At 31.2% G+C, this 22,879-nt stretch overlaps 2 protein-coding genes across 3 annotated transcripts; one reads left to right on the top strand and one right to left on the bottom strand.

Moving 5' to 3' along the window:
* Positions 1-4,892: 4,892 nt before the first annotated feature.
* On the top strand, positions 4,893-5,162 carry LOC114423932 (VQ motif-containing protein 1-like). The gene has a single exon (XM_028390838.1). It carries the CDS (start codon positions 4,893-4,895, stop codon positions 5,160-5,162), a length of 270 nt encoding a protein of 89 aa, XP_028246639.1.
* A 9,882-nt stretch (positions 5,163-15,044) lies between these two features.
* On the bottom strand, positions 15,045-22,063 carry LOC114422165 (polyadenylate-binding protein-interacting protein 9-like). Of its 2 annotated transcripts, none has more exons than XM_028388386.1 (10): positions 21,375-22,063; positions 20,385-20,495; positions 20,025-20,069; positions 17,728-17,800; positions 17,502-17,614; positions 17,078-17,137; positions 16,813-16,860; positions 16,656-16,724; positions 15,590-15,651; positions 15,045-15,498 (listed from the first exon to the last, which is right to left on the bottom strand). In XM_028388386.1, exons 1-10 carry the CDS (start codon positions 21,624-21,626, stop codon positions 15,441-15,443), a joined length of 891 nt encoding a protein of 296 aa, XP_028244187.1. In that variant the 5' UTR covers positions 21,627-22,063; the 3' UTR covers positions 15,045-15,440. The 2 variants fall into 2 exon arrangements, with proteins under 2 accessions (XP_028244187.1, XP_028244188.1); XM_028388387.1 differs by having other exon boundaries at positions 21,423-22,063.
* Positions 22,064-22,879: the final 816 nt, after the last annotated feature.

The following is a 22,879-nucleotide window of genomic DNA, read 5'->3' as shown; positions in this document are numbered from 1 at the left end:
TAGAAGTCACTAGATTATGTTACATCAGAATATTTTTTAATAGGTTACAAACTGGCCCAAAAATCATTTTTATACACGTTGATTATTCAACAAATACACATTTAAACACGCATTACGTTTAGCAGTGATTTTAACCTTGTTTCAAAGATACAACAAATCCGCGGTCACCTAATGTTAAACGTTGGATCCTAAAAATCAGTTATTCTCCTCCCGAGTAAAGAATGTGACAAATCACCTAATGTTAAAATATTTTAATTTTATTTTAAATAATTAAAACAGTTGGAGGAAGATCAAATAAATAGGCATCCAAATTTAAAATCATGTTCTACGTTCAAAAATAGGCATCTTATCTCTCAATCTCCCCGTATAAACGTGCGTGACTGGTTCTTGGTGTGACCCCCTCCCTAAAGACTAAAATAAATAGGAATGATTGATGGAAATTGTCAATATATATAACTATTATAAAGAAAATAATTTTATTTGGTGTTATCTTTCTTTTGATCAATTTTATCTTTAACTATTAAAAATCACTTTAGTCTTAAATAAATAATTTTGGTCCTTGTGTTCACAGAAAATAAAAAATATATTCATAAGCATTAAACTTATGATCTTTTATTTATAAAAAAGACAATAAATCATTATCACACTTAATTTATTTAGATAACTACATTAAAAATATTATTTTTTAGGTGTTATTGGCCAAGAGTTATTAATTTTTTTCTTCAAATTATCAAAATATATAAATTAAAAAATATTTAATATATAAATATTTTAATTTTATTTTAAATAATTTACATATTTTTATTTTTATTTTATCAATTTATAATTAAATTTTATAAATTATCACGTATATATATTATTTTTTAAAATTGATTTTAATATACAAATTATCTTTACCCTAGTTATTTACGTAAAAACTAATTCTACTGACATGTCAAACATGATACCTGTACAATTAGTTTTTCAACTTTTTTGGGAACAAGCTAATCAGCCTATGAAACACTGGATGTAGCGGTTCATCACCAATTCCAATAGTTGAATACCGGTTTAATCGAAAGGTGGTTTTATAGCCTTATTGAATTGGGTGATCAGCTGATTTAGTTCGTTTTTTATAACTATAGTTTGTAGTTGATAAAAATATGAGTAAATTTTTTGCAATTATGTAAACTTTTGGATGCTGTATTTGCAAATTTTTGAAATAAAATAGGAGTATGTGCATTTCATGATTAAGGAAGTACTTCTAAAATAATTTGGAACATGTTACATTATCAATCTGTATATATGATTTCATTAGAAATATGAAATCATAAAAGAAATGGCAATATAAATGGCTTCGTTTGTAAGTACCTAATAAACAGTTCATATTATACAATTAAGAATAAATGAAGCTTCCCAATGTAAATCAGTAAAAAATATAATTAAAACCTTTTGTTTGCCATAACTTGATAAGTAATAGTTGTATATGGGAAGAATAATTGTACATTCATCAAAACATAAAAGGTTCCATACATAATTTAAAATAATAAATAAAGATCCAAGGTTTACAAAACTAGTAAATAAGTACCCGCTAAGCCTTAGTTAAATTCATCCAACAAACTAACAATACATACTCAACAAGCTACATCGTTGATATCCTCTATCACTAACCCCTGTTAGCTAGGAGGTATATATATGGACCTGAACATAGATGATAAGATATACTAGGATAGGATCACTCTTGTCAGGGGGAGTCACTAGAAGATTTCTCATGACTATCACTACCATCTAGACTGCAAACTCAATGGTGTCCTCAAGGAACCAACAACCTAAGAAAATGTAGACATAAGGGGGAGTGTTTGATGAAGAGAACCTAGGATCGTCGCTAACTATAGTCCTATACCAAAAGGTAACTCTACCAGAAAAGATGCTTCAGTAGTTAGCTCTGTCTTCTTGCTCTCCAAGCCTCAAGTGGCATTCTCTGACCATCCTTTGCTTAGTGACAAGCATGGCCACATGTGCCATTACAATCTTAGAACCACAAATCACAAATCAACAATAATATATTGCTCATCCTAGGATAACTTACATTCTTTCTAGGCTAAGAATTTATAGATCAACATGTCATGCATACATAATTCACTTAATGCATGATGCATGTGAGTACCCAATCTATATGGCGCCATGGAAATGGGCCTTAAGCCAAGTAAACAGGCCTTATACCAGTTAAACATGACTTACGTCAAATTAACGGGCATTGTTCCAAGAAAATGAGCCTTATACCAAATAAATATGCCTTAAGCCAATGATATGATGCATGATTCAATTATTAAGTTTTTTCCTTTAATACAGATAGTTCCAGCCCACCAACAAGTCTGAGCTAATTCAACACAGTTGGTTCCAGGCATTATAAGTAACATAGGGCATAAGCTTAGAAGGTAAATAATCACAACATGTATCTATAAACTTTGCTCATTCACTTTACACACACTTAAGCATGACTTGGTACCGCCGACCAAAAAAAGAAAGCATGACTTGGTACCCATTTCCATATGTAACTAAACACTTCTAAGCCATTATAGGAGAGAGGAAACACGTAAGAATCTCATGCGTTCCGAGTTATAGTTACATACATAAAGTTGAAAACATCAAAATTGTCCCCCACTTTGTCTCATCGAACCTATTTGGGTAGGAAAATTACTAAAAACTGTAGATAACTTTAAATGGAGTGGGACAAGTTCCCTTTGAAATCTATAGTACCACCAAAGGGTCTAGGTAGTTCTTTTTACATCAATACCAGTTTGAAACTCAAAACAGGGCATTATTTAAGAAAATATTTAGCAAAATATATATTTTTAATTACTCTTTTTTTATATACATTACGGGTCTTTTTTAATGAAAACGATCATATTCCAGCGGAATAGGATTACAATGACAGATAAATCTCTCTTTCTCTCTCCCCATGTATTTAACTTAGTTTTAATTACTCTTTAGTCTTTATTCTACAATTATATTGTTTAATGATCAACAACTTCTCACTTTTTAATATATTATTTGTTAGACTTAATTGTTATAATTGACACTTTCTCTTAATTTGTATTCTTTAATCTTAACTAAATAAAGATTGAGAAGCACGTAATGTTCCAAGGCTAACGTTGCAAGTCACTACACCACAAATAATTAAATTATAAGTCAATGTTGCCCGGGGCCAAGATCTAAAAATAACGTTATGTTTCAATAAATACAAAATATGCCAAGTGATGAAGTCAAGGCACCCGCAAGTTTTTCTTTCGGTGGTAAGTGTATATATGAACAAATCTTTTTTGTATTCGGAATCGATCAATATGAACTATGAAGAGTGAAGAGACTGCTTCTCTCTTCACTTATTCCCTTTTTAATTTCTTTTGTTCGGTTCTTAGTTAGAGTAGACGGAAACTTTGACATATGACATTTCTTTCGATGATGTCTTATGCCACAAGTTTAATTATTCCGGTGCTTATCCTAATCCTGTTTTCATATCTAGAAGCAAATTTTGATCGAGAACCTTAAATTTACAATTTACAACTTACGATTGTTGTTGTATTATATAGTTTTAATATAGTTCCCATAAAGGGAACGTCATATTCGATTAACTAACAATATGACTGTCTGATTATTTAATTTATTCATCAACGTTCGTATACGGAGTGCAATCAAGATTTTGACTCTTTCGTTTCATCTGCATTAAATTAAACATTTTAAATGCATTAACTTAAGAAAATGGTTGAAACAACTCTTCTTCCGTTTAAGAGAGGAACGATTGATGGAATGGAACGCAACATGCTTCATGCTTCAGTCCAACATTCATAATTGGACAGTCCCACAACTCTATTTTATTTCATGAATTCATAATTAACTGATTATATTTTACTCTTTCTTTTACAGTGAATTATATTATACTCTAGCTACCTATACGTAGAATTACAAATCTGATTTATCAAAGATAAACACATCACACAGAATAATGCACAAAAAAAGCAAGTGAATGTTCATTGCTGTTGACATTCAGAATTTGACCAAGTTCTTGATGGTAAATTCCTGCCTACATATGGATTTATTCCCGCATGCATATTAACCTTAAAGTTTTCACTATTACTGTCTTTAATTAACAATTATTACCACCCATTACTGACATGCCCTTTCACTTTGAAAGCTTAATCAAACAACTACTAGTATTATTTACTTCAATACTTTCTACGAACCTTAGAGTTTTTACTATATTACCATCTTTAATTAACAACTAGTACCATCCATAGCCGACAGGCCCTTTTACTTTAATTTGAAAGCTTAACCAGACAACAATTATTTACTTCAACACTTTCTACAACCCATAATCGACAGGCAATTTCATTACCAAGAATTTCTTCAACAATTACCACATGTGTAACTTTTTTCAGGCTTAATAATCAAAACAAACAAAAGCAACCCGTGCCACCCATTCTGACTTTATCCATCCTCAACATAGGACATTATAAGGTACATGACCTTGCTAGCTTCCTTCCTTATTAGCTATCAAAATCAAATTGCGTAAATTGACCATATCTCCCACTTCAACTGTACACTCCTTCCCCCTCATTTCGCCCAAGCAGCAACGGTCAACTCATTTCATCTACACAAAACGTTCACCTTTCTCAGTCGTCAAACCCAACCCACCCATATTATATATCATATACATATAAATAATGGCATAGGCTAACCCATTAAACCACACAATACATATAAATTAACCCACTAGACCCCTTCTTAGACCCAAATAGCAACATCTTTTTTCCTATTGCCAAATTAAGCCCTTTTCTAACAAAATCAACTTCTTATAGTCATTCGCTTAATCATAGAATTTGAATTTGAATCTAACTCAATTCAACAAAATCGACATGATGTCTAGTGGTGGATGCAGCAGGGCACCCGTGAAGATTGTGATCATCAATACCCAATACGTCGAAACCGATGCCACGAGCTTCAAATCCGTGGTGCAGAAGCTTACGGGTAAAGATTCTGACAATTTAGATGCAAAGGTTCAGAGGAAGAGGCATGATCATAAAAGTGGGGTTGAGGGGAGGTCGTTTTTAATGAGAGACGTGTCGTTTAAGGAGTTCGATAGGTTGCTCAGCGAGATGCCACCGCTAAACGACCTTTGGGCTGATTAAACGACTTTAACCACCGCCAGCGCGCGCGCGCGTATGGTGTATGTATTCTTTGTTGTATCCGATTAATTGATTTGATTCAATATTTTTGGTTATTGTTGGAGGGGGTGTATATACGCAAACTGAGATTGTGACCCTGTATTCATTGCTTTAATAATTTGAATTGTGATTCAGTATATTTACAATATTAATTGGTGTTCATTAATGGTACTTTTATACTATGATAGCTATGCTTACAAAATTAATATAACTAGTTTAGGCTAAGGAACATTGTGTAAAAGATAGTTGATTTAAAATTTTATGTTTACCAAATTTTAATGACAAGTTAAGAGAGAATAAAACAGCGAAGCAACTGGGCCATAGTCTCCAGAAGATGAACTATTAATATACTAGTATTCATTTGGTCCCATACTTTGAGGGTAGACAATCAAGTAGCAGATTGTCTTGCTGGTTATGGTCTTACCATTGATGATGACTGGCGGTATGCGCCGATTTTAATCCATTCGCGGCCATTTCCGCCGGTGAGATTCCTTCCACCGTTATCGCCGCCGTCTCCACCTCCGAATCGTAGATCCTCCGGCCGGATTCCGAGCTTGCGCGGAGCGGCGTCGGAGAGGAATTCTTCTTCGTGAGGCACGATCGGCGGGAACGAGCGTGATCCGGTTCGGTTCAGATCCCGGCGAACGCCGAAATTCTCGCCGTCGCGCTCCGACGAGAATCTCCGGGGGGTTGGAGTGGGAAGAATGCATGGAAAGCCTGGGAGAATGAGCGAGACTCTTGTATCCGGTGGTTAATGGTGATGGCTAAACATACGTAATTTTCTAAACGAATCTTGGCCGTTGATCCGCTGAAATGGTTGACCTTAGTGGCTACTAGATTACGACACGCGTCCAAAGCGCACGTGCACTCCTGAATCCTGATGATGCCAAATAATTTGTGTTTAAAGATATCACAAATATCTTTATAGCTTTTATCTAATGTCAACTATTTTTTTAAGAAGTCTTTTAAACATTTATTACTTAAGTTTTTTTATATGACAACAACAAAGTCATAAAACTCTTGCGATTTCAGTTTTTTTTATTAATTGTAAAAGGAAGTTGTGACTTCATCCATGACTTCTTTGTTTTTTTTTTTTAATTATTTTTGTTCACGTATTTTTATTGTAGGGTGGTTTCATTTTTTTAAAATATTTTTAAAATATATTTTGTTTTAAAAAAATTATAATGCTATTTTTAATTTATTTTAAAAAGTGGTGAATTGTTTTTTTTCCTAATATTGTCAATTATTATTTGTTATTGTTTTTTTTTAATTAATGTAAACAGAATACTTAATTTTTTTAATAGAACCCGAACGATAATAAATTTAAATAAAAGAATGTCTTACAAGTGAATTTTTTAAAAAAAGAAATTAACAGTGAAACGATGTCTTAGAATGATTTTTTTTTAATTTCATGTTACACGCACGTGCACTCCTGAATCCGATCGATGTTGTCACTGTCCAAATTCTGTGATTTTTTTTTCTTCACTTTCTTTGTGTTGCTGCTTCCCCGCCACAAAATAATCTCACGCGTGTGGTCCACTTTTTTTTAATTTGGAATTGAAGGTGTCTCGCCAATGGGAGAGGCGAGACCCTATATGTCGCCAATGGAAAAAGCGGCTCCCTCCATGTAGCCAGTATCGCTAGTACGACTGGCGATACCCTCCAGCCAGGATCCCACGTCAGCACTGTATCGTTGTTGGTAATGGCGGTTCATGCTTTCTCACCATTACCGTGGGTTCCATGCAAAAAGTAACCCCCTGCGTAAATATTTACAAAACAGACCTCTTTGCGTAAATAGTTTTTAAATATGACCCATTTGCGTAAATTTGCCGATGTTTCTTCAACCGCATTCCCTTTTAATCTAGTTGGTTTGGGGTGTTCCCTCATTCTTTCAGCAACAAAAATAAAAAATATATACTATAGTATTATTAAGGTGAAGTGATTTTGACTTAATATTGAAATTATTGGCACTCACTAAGAACATTGATTTGGTTTCAACCGGCCGAAGTTATAATATTTATTTATTAAATAAATTAGATTAATAAATTTTAAAAATTATTCAATTAAAAGGGTCGTGTTTTGAATAATTCTTAGTCTTTTATACTTAATATGCCATCCATCTTATTTAACTAAATATGAATAGTATAATATAGTGAAATATGGTTATACGTAAGTTATAATTTTTTATTATAGTACCTTGAAATTATTATATATTCATTATACTATAAAAATGCTTAGATTTATTAGTTTTTTTTTGTTGTATTATGACAAAAAATGATATTTGAATATAAAACCTCATTTAAACTATTTAAATTTACTACTGTTAGACTGACCCTAATAGATCGTTTAGATTTATTAGTTTATTCAAAAACAATTTTTTAAATAATATTTCACTTTAATCAAACTTATAAAAATATGAGATTAGGCCTTAACAAAAGGCATATATATGGCATGTAATATAATTCATGCTTAGGGTCTTTGCCAAAACTAGCTTATAATTGAATGTTATAAATTATAGCCAAGGGCTATTGAAAATTTGAAAATTATATGAGATTGTTGTCTTTATCATTTATTTTCTTAAAATTTAATATTAATTATATTAAATTTTAAGAAAATAAATGGTCAGAATGAAAAATAATTCTACAAAAATTATTTTTTTAATAAATTGATCAATTTACTCATCATCCTCTTTCTTTCTTAAGATGTGTGTGTCTAGAGCGGACCTAGCCCCCTGCCCCCTTCCCTTGAAATTTTTCATGTATATTATTAAGTTAGTTAATGTATAATTAGTTGTGTTTGTTGTTATGATAACAGTTCAGTTCATGCTATTATCATTTTAGATAAAAATTAGTTTTAATTCTATGTGTAAAAATAGTAAATAAATTTTAAATTTTATTATTTATTAGAAGTTAGGCATTTAAAAAATGATAAAGGAGGAAAAAAAAATTAGCCTCTTTAATAGATTTATGGATTTATCCAAAGAATTAGCATTGTCCACGTGGTGGAGTATACTAGTGTACATGTGTTGTTATTTTTTCACCCTTGTTTTTATAATTTGACCTCACTACTTTCAGTTTTTTTACTTATTGCTAATTTTTATCTTTTAATGATTAATTTTTTATTTTATATTTTGTTCCTTTTATATTATAATTGGTTGGACATTTGATTTTATTTTATATTTTATTCATATGTTTGATGGTAAATATTATTTAAAAATAATAATTTACCCTCACTAACTACATACCTGGATCCGCCACTGTCTAGACGACGAGTGACTAAAAGAATTTGTTTCTAAATTTTTCAAGAATGAAAATTATATTTATATTTTAATTTAGGAGATAAAAAACATACTTGCTCTATACTTACGAGACAGAAAAATTTAAACTTATGCATTAAGTACCGCATGTGATAAGGTTACTCATTTTTACAAAATTACGTATAATTAATGGCATGAAAGAGGAAGAAGGCTAGGAAAAATACTAAAAGAAATACTATGCTTATCACGCTGATAATTTTCTGGATCTGTCTTTTCATTCTTCATGGGAGCAGTCAATTAATCTAGAACACACAAGAAGACAAGTTGTTGCTGACACACTGATTTCAGTATTTAATTTCTTTTGCATGACATCACAGTGGTTAATTAATTCATGATAAAAGGCAGAGATTATGAGTCATGGGTTTTCCATAATTATTTAAACGATGCAGTAGTTGAATGTAAGTGCGCTTTTTTAAACAAAGAAGACGACTATTTTGCATGCATGTATTCTAGCGCTTTAAAGAAAAACATGCGTATGAGACAGGATCATAAAGTCTTCCAGAAACAAGTCTTGAAATTTTAATTAGTTTTCCTTTACCACCATAAAATCTTAATCAACAAATAATATTTGGTAAGAGTATCCAGAAGCTGAATTCCAGAATACCTTTAATAAAATAAGAGTATTTAGTGACCTAAAAGATGCAGGTAATGCGATTTATTTCGATTTTGTCAACAGGAGGTTCAAGTTGATCTGTCTGTCTTTTTGCAATAACTAACAGAAAGGGATGTTCAGGCGTATACACGTGTTTGACAAATTTCGTAAGAAATATATAAAATATAAAATTCCATAAAGACCTTAAACGCTATAAAAATTTTTACTAACCATAAGTAAAGTCGATATCAATAATGTTTCTCACGTCCCTTTAATGACAACCGGAAGAAAGAGAGAAATTAAAGAGAGGAAAGAAAAAAAAATGTTAAATGAGATACATACCCAATAAATGATAATAATAATAAGAAGAAAAACAATACAAAAGAAAAAAAAAACTCTTTGGAACCAATGACGCGTAAGGTTTGGAACATTATGGCCTGCGTGACAAGTAATACTCCTTCTCAGCAAGTTCATGTCATTAGCTTAATGAGATATATGACACTCGATCTCTTTCTCTTAGGGTTACCCTAGGACACTCTTCTTAACTAGCTAGTATCGTGTTAAATTCATAAGCAGTTATAAATTTTGTTAAATGCTAGTATAAATTAAGTAATAAACATTACAAATTAAATAATTAAAGTTACAGACTTTGTATTATTTAATTACTCAATATATAACTTTAAAAAAATCAATACGATATTTTTTTATAGAAAGTACTGAAATAACCTCTTATTTTAGATGAATAACACTATTTATACGTATATTACTGTTCATTTATATAGATTTTATATAAATTTAATTGAAACATACTAACATTATAAAGACTTTACAAGGGCACAATTTCATTCAATTGTAAATTGTCACATAATTGAAATTTATTGATTTTTGTAATAACTAATTTAAAAATAATATCCACATAATTTTTAATTGATTGTTAGTATAAAAATATTTACATTAATAATAAATTAAAATTAAACTTTTTTATTATGCATGATTTATATATATATATATATATATATATATATATATATTATAATGATTATGTCACTTCATATTGATGTAAGAGAAACGAAACAAAAGTTAGATGCAACTAATATTACAAGTATTAAAGACAAACACTTTCGAGTACTTTTACTGATACATTGAGATTATTTTTTCTTAAGGAAATTGAGAATTTAAAAGTAATGTGTTAGATTATATTTAAAAAAATTGAAGTTTTCAAAAATTTTAATGTATTAAATATTATATATTTTATTAAATACTTTTTTGTATGATCCATAAAACCAATGTTTTAAAATTATATTTAAAAAATCAGACTTTCAAATATACGTGTCACGTGAATCATTTTCTTATCCCTTTCGGTATTTTTGTGTTAGATTATGTCAACAATGCTAGGTTAAAAGGTGAAGAGGTAATGGAAACCTATCTAGGATAGGGGATTGAATAAGAATGGCAAAAATCCGTATATATGGATACCTGCAGGTAAAATATGTCATATATGAATCCCAAACAGGTAGTTAAATGGGTATTTGTGAATAATTTAAATGGTTTTTTTTTACCAGATTGTTAATTAACGGATATCACACTATCCATATCCGTAAATATCCATTACCTGCAAATGAGTAAATTTGTTCAATTTTTTTTAAAATAGTATTAGGCTCTCAACTCTATTTTGAACTTAATTTGTAATATCATATCAACTTTGATTGCATAGTTAGTAGAAATTTGGGCAAAAATTTGTTTTCCCATAACAATGAATTTATACAAATTTCTAGGATTATACTGATGCATCAAAAGTTCATTAATTGACTAATTTTAAAGTTGCATTTAAGTCTTCTTTTTTTATATGTCATCATATCACGTCTGTGTTTTCTAATACTATAGACTCATCATGTTATCTGAATCAATTTTGGACTTTAACTTGTAATTCCTACAGCTGAATATTAAATAGGTTAATTTCATTTTGATTCTAAAGACTCATCACTCTTGCACTGGATATTAAAATGATGGAATAATTATAAAATAGTTAAAAAAATATTTTATTTTTTTACAAAATATCCATGAATACATGTAGTAATTTTCTAAGCGGGTATATAGCGGGCAGCGAGGATATACTATTCGTGTTGGCTCTACCCAGTTGTCATCCCTAGGATTGAAGTTCGTGCATATGTATACATATAAATAATATTAAGTAGTCCTAAAATTTTTCCCTCCCTAAACTTATTAGTCCTAAGAGATCACACATTTTACTTAATCTGACAAAGAAACACTGAGCTAGTTATGCCATCACCTATGACAACCTAACAAAGACACTCCATTTTTCTCATATATAAACCTTAAGGCTACAAGCCTTCAACAATATCTTTGCTAACAATGACTCTCAATAGTGGGAATAACAAATCAATTAAAACTCTATTATTCTATCTTTCTCAACTTACACACACATCAATGATCCATGTTGTGTAGGCACCTAACTTCTCTAATTATTATAGACTTAGACTCTCAACTCTATTTGAATATTCTAGTTTGTGTTTAATGCACTTTTCTCTTAAGTAAAAGTTCATATTTATAATGATTAAGAAATATGAATTCAAGTTTTTTGAAAATAAAGATTTAATTTAAAATAACCTTTATCTCTTTAATATAAATAGCTACTTGATTTTAGAAAGAAAAAAAAATCCTTTCCAATTTCACAATTAAAATGTTGGTTTAGTTTTGAAAGGATGTTTGTTTTGTTTTTTTCTTCTTCTCAAAATAGCATAGAATCTTCATTTTTGGGCAACCACACTGGTGTCATTCCGTTCTAATCCTCCAATCCCCTTACAATTGTTTTTCTTCTTTCGTCACCAGCTTCACCCAAGCCTTTGCTGACACCAGCATATAATCCACTTTCAAAGCTACCAGATAAATTCTCACTTAGAAATCCACCACCACCCTCTATAATCATAAATTTAGCTTCTCATCAAACATAATGTTTCTTTATCCCAATCCCAACAACACAAAACCCAAAAGAATCCCATCAATTCAACAATTTAACACGGAGAAGAGGTTGAGAAACATTAGACATAAACTGAGAAATCGCTTCTGGAAGCAATGAACAATGGTAGGAGGGATGTTCTGATGGAGAGGGTCTCTGATAAAAATGTGCACCTTAGATAGATTTATCTAAGGGCTAATAATCGTGGTGCATAGTTGTCCATCCTAGCTTTCTTCTACTTCATAAAACAATAATCCAATAAAATCTAAAAGAACAACAACTCAATGGATAAACCTAACCCAACTTGCCCCTTGACCTATTTGGTTGGCGGGTTCAAGGTTGAATCAGTTTTCCACAACCCAACCCATTTTGATAGATTAAGTGGGTGATCCATTGGTTTCAATTCATTTTGACATTCCACACTTTTGTTTTTCACAATTTTTATTTAAAATTATCTATGTGTGTTTTATTTTTCCTTATCTTTATTGTTTATTTTTTATCTTTATTGTTGTGTGTGGAAGAATTTTTTTCAACATATAATTTAAGTCAATAATATCTAATTCAATTAATTGAACAATATTATAAGTTATTGAAAATTTCTTTAAGATTGACTCTTACATAATAAAAAAATTATAAGTTGCATGTTGTTCCTGTTAACTTTTTTTTTTTGTGTGTGTGTGTGCGCGCTCCTACTAACTTATTGAATAAGAGTTCTCAACTAACCAAATATACTTCTTACAACTTATTTTTTGCGAAATAAACTAATCGACTATCGTATAAACCATATCCATCATTAAATATTCAAGTAAAGTAAAACTGGCAGCAAGTAATGCAAACAGTAACCGTACAATAGAAATATTGTATTAAATACAAATATTCATCACGAGCTTAATAAGTACATTTCTTAATTTTTCTTTTTTCATTAACGATTACCACGGTTTTATCACGTTATATAAACCCACAATTGTTCTTACAGTCAACTCTTAAGTAAATCAATACCAACTATTACACAACCAATATGAACATATTCGAGAATCCATTGCAAAATTATGTTTAAAACAAAAATAATTTTATCAGTGAATCAAGCTATTTACTTTTGCTTTCATTTTTTCTATTATTCATTGGATTTACATTAGAATGTGAATCCCAACATTTTTAACTACAAATCAAAACGTGCACTATATTGTTGATCCAAGTAACATTAAGTTCAAATTTATTAAGGTCTAAAGTCTGAATTTTGTGAATAAAAAAAATCCTTAAAAAAGAAAATCTCACTAAAATAATATGTCAAAGTCTTGGACAAATATTAATTATTAACAAAAATAATAAGTAAAGTATAAAAGGACTTCATGTTTACCCTCTAACAACATCGTTAAAAAATTTGCATTTTGACTTTGCCCAGCAAATTAATTGAATACATTCGACAATAATCAAATAGTGTCCCTATAACAACTTTTATCATAGCATGTTTTCTATATTTACAATTTTTAATTGATACTGCTCATTTATCCATTAGCATAGTGACGCTTCCCAAAAAGCATTTAGATATTAGAATCAATTCCAGCTTTAGTGGGAATCAAAGATGGAGGACCCTGCCAAAAGGAACAACACAGCACTGCAGATATCACACAGGGATTGATGCTATGCATCTTACATTAAAAAAATTGATAAAAAGGTGTTATGTTCAGAATCAGATATTTATGCATGTTCTGTAGGGGACCTTTCCTTTCTGCTCACAAACATTATAGTTCTTATAACAAGTGTTTTCACTGGTCCAACCAAACCTGCATATGTACCTATATTCTCAAAAAATAAGTGGAGATCCTGCCTAATCATGATTAATGTTGAGGTACAGGTTTCCCCAAATAAAGTACATTAAGCAATGATAATTCCAATTTGTTTCAGAACAAAGAACAACCGCATGAACCAATGCCACAGAATTTAATATTATAAGCCCAAGGAAAAGGAAAGAGTTGTAAAGCTAAAAGGATATATTTAGTAAAAAAAATAAAAGTTAAAAAGTTATAAGCTAATTGATTAAATTAAAAGTATTTAACCAACAAAATCCAACACAATTGATAGATGATTACGTTCATTAAGCATATTGAAAGGGGTTTGATTTCCTGCTCTTGTATATGAAAAAGATTTTATTGAAAGAGACAAAATACAGTAATTTATTTAGTTTTATAAACTAGTTGAAATAATTTATGAAAGAAAAGCTAAAAGCAAGTAAACTAATTCTATAAAGTGGCGTACTACATACGCGGCACCACAATCATGATCTATTAGAATTTAATTTATTTAAAATACACTTGCAATATAAGTATTATTTAAAGTATTATCAGATCATAAATTACCATAATAAAAAAAAATATTGTAATGACTACTTTAAAAATTATAATTTCTAATTGATTGGCCCATGCAAAAATCTTTATATTGATGGTGTATGAAATATACACTTACAATTATAAGTATTTTTTTACAGTATTATCAGATCATATGGATTACCATAATAAGAAGAAGTGTAATGATTACTTTAAAAGTCATAACTTCTAATTGAGTAAGCTATGTAAAAATCTATATATTGGATGGTGTATAAAAAATACACTTAAAATAAGTATTTTTTGACAGTATTATCAGATAGATTACCATAATAAAAAAAATGGCTACTATAAAAGTCATAATTTTTAATTGATTGACCCATGAAAAAATCTTTATATTGATTGTGTATAAAGAAAATACACTTACAACAGTATTATCAGATCATAGATTACCATAAAAAAAATTGTAATGACTACTTTAAAAGTCATATTTCTAATTAATTGACCCATGTAAAAATCTTTATATTGATGGTGTATAAAAATTTAACTCATTCTATAATTACAAACCATTGTCATATTATACTTTTCATGTTTTAATGTGCATCTAGCTTTACAATTCGAGGGAACTCAAAATCACATCTTCACAGTTACAAATCTTTATTATTTGAACGTTTGCCCTAATTAGATGCTAAACATACAGAACTCACAAATATTTACGACTGTAAATAGTGCAAAAGATTCAGGCTAAATTAAAGTACGATTAGTACTAGCTCCAAGTAACAAAAAAAAACTGAAACTAGACCATTTCAATGTAGATACGGTATAATACTTCACGATCAAGGACTGGATGCTAGAAAGTTTAACTAGTGCATAATAGTTATAAGCTCTGGCAACAAAAAAAGTAACTGCTGTTAACAGAAAAAAAGATGGAAATACTGAAACAAAGGGAAGTTTCACCACCCTTTCTACACAAGTCTCAACTGGAAAGTTGACCAAATATCCTCTCTCTCAAGTCTTGTTGGATGATGTTGATCGGTTAATGAGATGCCGGACGAGGGACCCTTGGCCTCACTGGAGTCTTTGAAGGACTCACCCTACAGAATGAGAATGAAAATCAAATATGAATCAACTAACTTTAGTTGAAACTTGCATAACAAAAACTATGCTTCAGTAAAGGCACCAAACCTTATAGGCTGGGTCCCCAAGAGCATCCCACTACAGTTTAGTGCAATAATGGCACTTTCAGCCTGCTCAAAAAAAAAAAAAAAAGTCAAGATAATGAATGGTTCCTCTTGTGCAAGTTAACATGGTAAATGCCACTAACAGCACATCACAAAAGAAATCATTAAATTCTTTAATGATGCATTTGTAAACGTTCATGTGACATGTTTTACAAAATAGGGGAGAAAATTTTGATGATTTAGTAGATCACCAAAATTTTCATCTATTTAGAAAAAAATTAATTCATGCATACTTATACCAAGGAAGACCATTTTTGTGAAGTCCCCAACTAGTTAACAACTATGCTTCAAGAAGACAAGAACATGTCAGGAGCTCAATGAAATCTAACTCACTCATACCCATGAGGTATTATAAAAGTAAAACAATAAACAATATTTTGTAAGGTAAAAACTAAATTCTTAGTAATAGCTGATTCTTTTAAAAGAGACTAATTCCTTGAATATTTTACTCTTTCACATATTACAAATCATAAACATGAAAATGAAAGTTTGGTAGATTCATGACCACATGTTTGTTGAATATAAACTACCCTTTTACCTGTGCAGGGGGGAGTGAGCGATAAATTAACAAATCACTGAATCAGTTAATGTCTATACAACAAATAATACAGATATACATAAAACTTTATCCCACTTGGTGAGGTTGGTTACAAGGATAACACGATGCAATTGGGCTCAGTTAAAGACCAAATTCTCAAGGATATTATTCACCATGAGATCTCTCATAAAAGTTTCCTTTAATGTCCTCCTAGGTCTCCCTCTCTCCCTAACACAAATACTAGTGCATAGCTTGGAAGAAATTATCCATTGGGAAAGACATGGGGCTCAAAATGCATAAGATAAAAATTATAGAAGAGTTACAGTTACCAAGAACAAAAGTAAATGGAACCACATAGAATCCATAAAATAATCACCATAGGTTGAATAAGTTGTTCATGATGCAGTTATTCTCATAAACTATGAAAGTGTAGTGCAGCCAATTAATGGCAACTAGTATAGTCAAGACTTACCATTGCAAATTCCACAAAAGCAATTCGAGTTGAATGCACTTGGTCCCCTAAAAGCCTAAGGCGCATAACCTGTAAAATAGAATGGAAATGTCAATGAAAATTTCTGACATAAATATGTTCCAGCATATAGCATGAAACAATTATTTTCTGGTCTAACCTCGCCACAAGCTGATTCAAAAAAATTCTTCACTTCAGCTTGAGAAACCTGCACTCATATTTGAGAGAAATGTGATAAAGCATCATTAGAGTTAACTCCGATAATTCATCATTGCAAATCAATAAAATCATAGATGCATGTATTATAATTATCCTAGTAAACATATTAAAGACAGCAAATTAAGTCAATACTCAATACCATTCCTAAATTAAAAATAGTTTTACCAAAAATATTTGTTCTGTAATTTCTCAAGAAGTAAATATACCTTTTTATCAATATTTGTACAATAGATAGTCCGGGCACACATTTCACGCTCATCATCCGACTGCATGTTACAAAAGAAAGAACAATTTAATAGACCAGAGATTTTGAACCATCACTTACTTATCAAAGTAGCACATACAATACACAATGAAACTATAGTTATCAGTAGATTACAACCTGTTTCAAATTTTAAGAAAACTTCCATTGGAAAGAGGAAAATAAAACATAAAGGAGAGACTAGGAGAAAATAGAAATCATGCCCCAAAACAAAAATCGATGGTAAACATGAAATCTTTCTACAATACTGAACAACTGTATGCATCATATCTATGTCTAAATCAGTCAAATAACTCTCTATTATCACACAGCAAAAGGGCAAAACTACATCTAAACACTGTATAAAAAGGATCCGAAAGTATTCATACCCTAGGGAGGAATGTAGGATTCACCGGAAGAATGGCAGTTTTTGAAGGAAGAACCCTGACCGGATAGTATCCAAGCACGGTACCCCCAAGATTTAGAGCAGTCCTTGCACCATCTGTAAACACAAACTCCATGAAAATTGCATGAAATGGGTTGAAAAAAAATTAAGTCTCTGTGTGTGTGTTAAGGAGAATTTGAAGTGAGTAGGATTTGCAGGACAAGACTTACACTCATCTGCAAACTCAACAAAAGCAAAACGGAGAACTGAATGTGGATCACCACAAATTCGGCAATCAATTACCTTCAATTCAAATCAGTAAATATCATTACTACCTAAGTAGGGTAATAGTCATAATGAAAGACTTATCTTACAAATTTAAATCCTAGATATTCAGCTAGAGGAGAGATATTACTGTACCACAACATGCATCAGATAGAAAGGTCAGGAAGATCTTGATATGTCAAATAAAAAGGACCATTTAAAATTAAAAATTAGCAGGCTGTGTGCTAGTCAATATACACGAAAGATGGAAGCCATTTCACTGGTGACTAAAGTGAAATCTACCTAATTACAACAGTAACCAAGCCTTATCCCATGGGGTGGGGTAATACATAGTCAATCCCGGATTGCAGCATGGAATGGCCAACCCAATAACACTGTTGGGATAGCGGATTGTAGGATGGAAGCTATACTGAAGACAATGGGAAAAAGTGTGAAATTTATACAACTTATATGAATGGTCCAAAAAATTTTAAAGACATGTCATCATTAATAATTTAATAACCAACAGTCATAGTGTAGAAACAATGATCATCAAACTAGAGTCATAATTAAGAAGTCAATAACAATGGGGAAGGGAAGAAACTAAAGCTGAGGCTGAGGTGCTCTGTTGGACTAGTTGTGACTAGCAATGCCATGGCTGCACCAGAGGACAGAATTGACAGTCGACAGCAAAAAGAAACAAAATAGATGATAGACAGAGAATTTGTCTCAGCGAAAAAGAAACACAGGTTGGAAACATGGAAGAAGTTGCAGCCAAAAACAAAGGATGTGAGCATGAACTATTATGGCTAGGGTCAAGAAGGAGAAGACTCAACAGAGGTTAAATGGCATCCAGAAAGCATGTTAGGGCAACACTGGCGAAGCAAGGGATTTGCCAGAAAATGTAGCAACTTCCAGAGATGGGTAGTGAAAAGGAACAGAGCTTCAAAGATTTTAGAGTGTTGAACCCAATATTAATTCTGTTGGGGGGAAACATGTGATGATTCAAAATTCACCTTAACAATCAGGGGTAGTTGAACAAATGATATTAAAACAGGGATTTAATGGTCTGCTAACAGTAGTGACGGTCGCAATTAGTCCACTACCTGCTCGCCATTCCGGCTAATATTGCCACTGCGCAAAAAATGGAATGCAATGCTACTTTTCATCAAGCCCAAGCCAGGTGATGCAACAATAGCACTGCTATAGTGCACTATTAACTACTCTGTCATGGATTAACAAAACCATTGGGCTCTATCAAAGACCAAAGTTTTCTTCTGTCTTCCTCTACCTATTTTAATAAAACTACCCTCCATGTGCTGAAATTCTTAATTCTACACAACTAAATAAAGATAAATATATGAACACAAACTCAAAAGGAAATAAGGAAGCATGTTCAGATTGAGAAGGTCAAAGAAAGCAAGAAATAATTAAGATTCCTTTCAGATGAACAGATTACCAACTTCCTTTTTTGTAAGGATTTGAGAATTGTAACTAATATCATAACCTAGTTATATAAATTTTCAGCGAATGTATATATGTACCATTTACAACAGCTGATTTTGCAAAAGAGATTTATTTCTAGATTACAATTTCACCCAATGAAATTATTCCCAAACAAGCCAGAGGCTTTTTTTTAAAGGCAAAAAATTCATATCAGTTCTATGATCTTGTTATATCAGGTCCAAACAAATTGAATGGGTTTAAATGAAAAAAATAACAGCATCCAAAACCTCATAACTAACCCAGATTAGCATAGTTAAGAATAACCGTAGCTGTAAATTGAAACAAGAGAAAGAGAAAGAAATGCTTTGGATAGCTGACCGAAGAAAATGACAGCAAAAATCATGCATTAAATGGAGTGAAGAGTTCATTCATGTAACAGGTCTGATCCATGCTGCATTAGGAAGCATAGTTCAGCCAACTGTGTGGAAAGTAGACAGAGCTAAAATCTCACAAAAGAAAGTATCAAGATGAATAGGGAAATGTTTGCAATGCTTAGCATATGGCACAATGTAAGGGAAAAAGAAATTCCAGCAACCTAGGATTTGCAGAGTCTGAAAATAAATGACAAATAAAGCTAGGTGAGAAACAGAGAAAAAATAAAGCTAACAAATGACAATCACAAAACATAATTGCACAGAAAAAGTTAAAATACTGCAAACAAATACCCTACTTTAAATTTATTAACCTATGTAATATTTGCACCTAATTGTAAACTAAGAAAGAGTAATCAAGCTATCAATCAAGGCTCATAACTTACTTGTCCACAGCTGCTGAATAAGGCAGCAAGCCGCTCATCAGTAACCTACACCAGGAAAAAAGACTGTTCAAATAATTCTGTTATCCATGATTGGAACAGAACACTAAACAAACTACAACAACAACAAAAGACCAAATCACACAAGGTGAGATCGGCTATATGGATTACAATTCACATGATGCCATTCAACTTGGTTAAAGACCAAATCATAGTAAGTCCCAAGCACAGATAAAGGAGGAGGGTTGTGTTAGACCCTCAACAGACAACGTAAAACTCATTGATATACCTTATATGGAAATGGAATACTAAACAAATCAAATCAAGATAAAATTTTATTCATGCCATTCTCAGTTCACTTACATGCTGATCAATCTCAGAAACATATACTGTTCTTCTAATGCTATCTTCTCTCTGAGCCTTTAGAGATCTTCCACTCACCCTTCTCCTTCCTTGGTTAAAACTATTTCTTCTCTGCAAGAGATGACAAAAGTGTAAATTTCATTAAACTTGATTGTCATCGGGATTAATTTGCACAGAAAATGCCATATCAATGATATCATCCAAATCATTTCAACAGAAACTGGAATCTTCACATAAATAAAATGTTATATGCCCATCATAGTATGATACATGTCATATAATCAACTTGGAGTTAATCGTACAACAAGAGGACAGATAACAGACATGACAAAATTTGTAGGTAGCAACACAAATCTGAAAAACATCCGAAACTAAGATGTAAATTGAAGAGAAAAACACACATTTGTCCAGCTGTGTTGTGATTACAGAAATTGTAGAAGGTTGCAGGCAAATGCAGCCACAATTGTTGTCACAATGCAGTTTGTAAAACCTTCCAAACTGCCATATTGCAGTCACAATTGTAGTTGCCAACCATAATTTACAACCATGACTATAATACACACAAAACGTGCAAATATAACAAGGAAAAAACAACATCCATTTGTATAGGATGCATATAACTACAATCAAATACCCGAGACTCAATTCAATTCATCCCAATTTAGAAATTATAGCCACACAAAAAAATTGTCACTTCTTCGAATACTTGATTTTCTGTTTCAAAGCAATATTGACATTATACAATGGTGCCCTTTCTCTTAGGTGGTGCAATTGGAATTTCCTTTGTGATTTTTTTAATTTTTCCTTTCTGGGTTTACCTCACACTATCTTTCACTAAATTGATTAAATTCTGTCTTTAGCAGCCAAAAACACTGTCACAGGAAAATTTTGATTAAGTAACAAATTTGCATACACAAAATTCATGGCACAGCCCTGCGAAAACCCTCACTAAAACCGAAAAATGCGAGATCAAAAGCAGAACAATCCTACCCTTCGACTGTTCAGGAAATTCTCATTAGCAGAGGGCTTAGTGCTGACCAGAAATTGGGTTGGTGAGAGCTGATTAAAGCCCTGAAAGCCATGATCATGATTGGGAGAATATGATGAAGGGAAAAACTCCTTCGCCAAAGGATTCAACTTTGTGAACATGTCAACCAGCTTCTGCACACTGAATTCAGATTCAGCCTTAGGTTTTGAGTCCATTTTGTTGGCATCAGCGGGAATCTCAGCAACCGCAGCCATGGAAAATCAAAGCCACCACCCCACAAAAACCCTCAACAATTTGCAACACTAAAAGTCCAAAAGCTTAAATTTTGAGACCGAAAACCGAAGAGAAACACAAGGAATCTGCGAGATTCCCTTGTTCTGCAGAGACCCCAGAAAGAAAGAAAGAAAGAAAGAAAAAAATGCAGAATTTGCAGAAGCAGAAAATGTGATCAGATAATATTTTTTTGAGGGCACGCTATTTCAGAAAATTGGAAATGAACAAAAACCCATTTGATCAATGCTCGGGAATTGCTTAAAAAACAATGAAGCAAAATGGAAACAAGGAGAATTAGGGTTTAGAAATGAATCATGACACAGCTGCGGAGAGAGAGAGAGGTGGTGTTTGGAATAGCATAGGCTTTGGCTTTAGCTACTACTGTCTTGGCCTTTGCCTGCGTTGTGTGGTTTTTTTCTTTCTATTCTTTTTTGTAATTTTGAAAGTACAAGTCTTTGGATTTCGTTATTAAATTTAATTAGAGTGTATAAATTGTATAAATATTTTTAATATTTTTTTTTATTTCTTGAACTTTATATTTGATTGTTATAAATGCTAAGATAAGATTCTTCACTATAACTATAGTTGAAAAACTGGCTCACAGAGCTTGAAAACAAAAAGTTATGTTAATAAATCAAATTTTTGCTAAAGTTATCTTTGTTTTACTTTAAATATAAAAAATTAAAAAAGAAATCTAATAATATTTAAGAATAAAAGGGGAATAAATATAAAAAACTATAATCAGTATTTTTAAAGAGATACTTTAATTAGTGTTTAAAAAAACATCAAAAGTTATTAATTAAAAAGATACTTCAATAAGTAAACAACATTCATTTGTATAAGATGCATATAATTACAATGAAACAAATTTTTCAATTACTAAAAATTAATTAAAATGTCTTCTCAAACACACTTTAAAATCTAAAAGTTATATAGTTATTTCTAATTTGTTAATTATATAAAACAATTAATATTAAAATTAAATTCTTAGATAGGTGTGGAAATTATGAGTGGGTTTTTGGTAATAATCTTAACAAGTAAAACACTGTTAGGAGTCCGTGTTTGTTCTACTATTTTTTTTATAAGAAAATAAAAATAAACTTTTGGTTATTCTAAAGTTAGTAATAGAAAATATATAAAGTAAAAAAGTAAGAATACATTTATCAATGAGTAAAATCATCAAATTTTTATCAATAAATCATTGATTTGAGTGATATTTGACTCCATCTTCATA

The sequence above is a fragment of the Glycine soja genome, chromosome 8 (genome assembly GCF_004193775.1).
Source record: "Glycine soja cultivar W05 chromosome 8, ASM419377v2, whole genome shotgun sequence".
NCBI classification, from domain to species: Eukaryota; Viridiplantae; Streptophyta; class Magnoliopsida; order Fabales; family Fabaceae; genus Glycine; species Glycine soja.
Note: the sequence above shows the minus strand (reverse complement) of the source record. Positions and strands in the feature narration are given on the sequence as shown.

Coding starts and splice junctions, on each gene's coding strand:
- LOC114422165 (XM_028388386.1), bottom strand. CDS start 21,626: ATGGCTGCGGTTGCTGAGATTCCCGCTGATGCCAACAAAATGGACTCA. Junction 20,496..21,374: donor ATTTCCTGAACAGTCGAAGG/GTAGGATTGTTC, acceptor CATCTCTTGCAG/AGAAGAAATAGTTTTAACCA. Junction 16,861..17,077: donor GTACAAATATTGATAAAAAG/GTATATTTACTT, acceptor ATATGAGTGCAG/GTTTCTCAAGCTGAAGTGAA.
- LOC114423932 (XM_028390838.1), top strand. CDS start 4,893: ATGTCTAGTGGTGGATGCAGCAGGGCACCCGTGAAGATTGTGATCATC.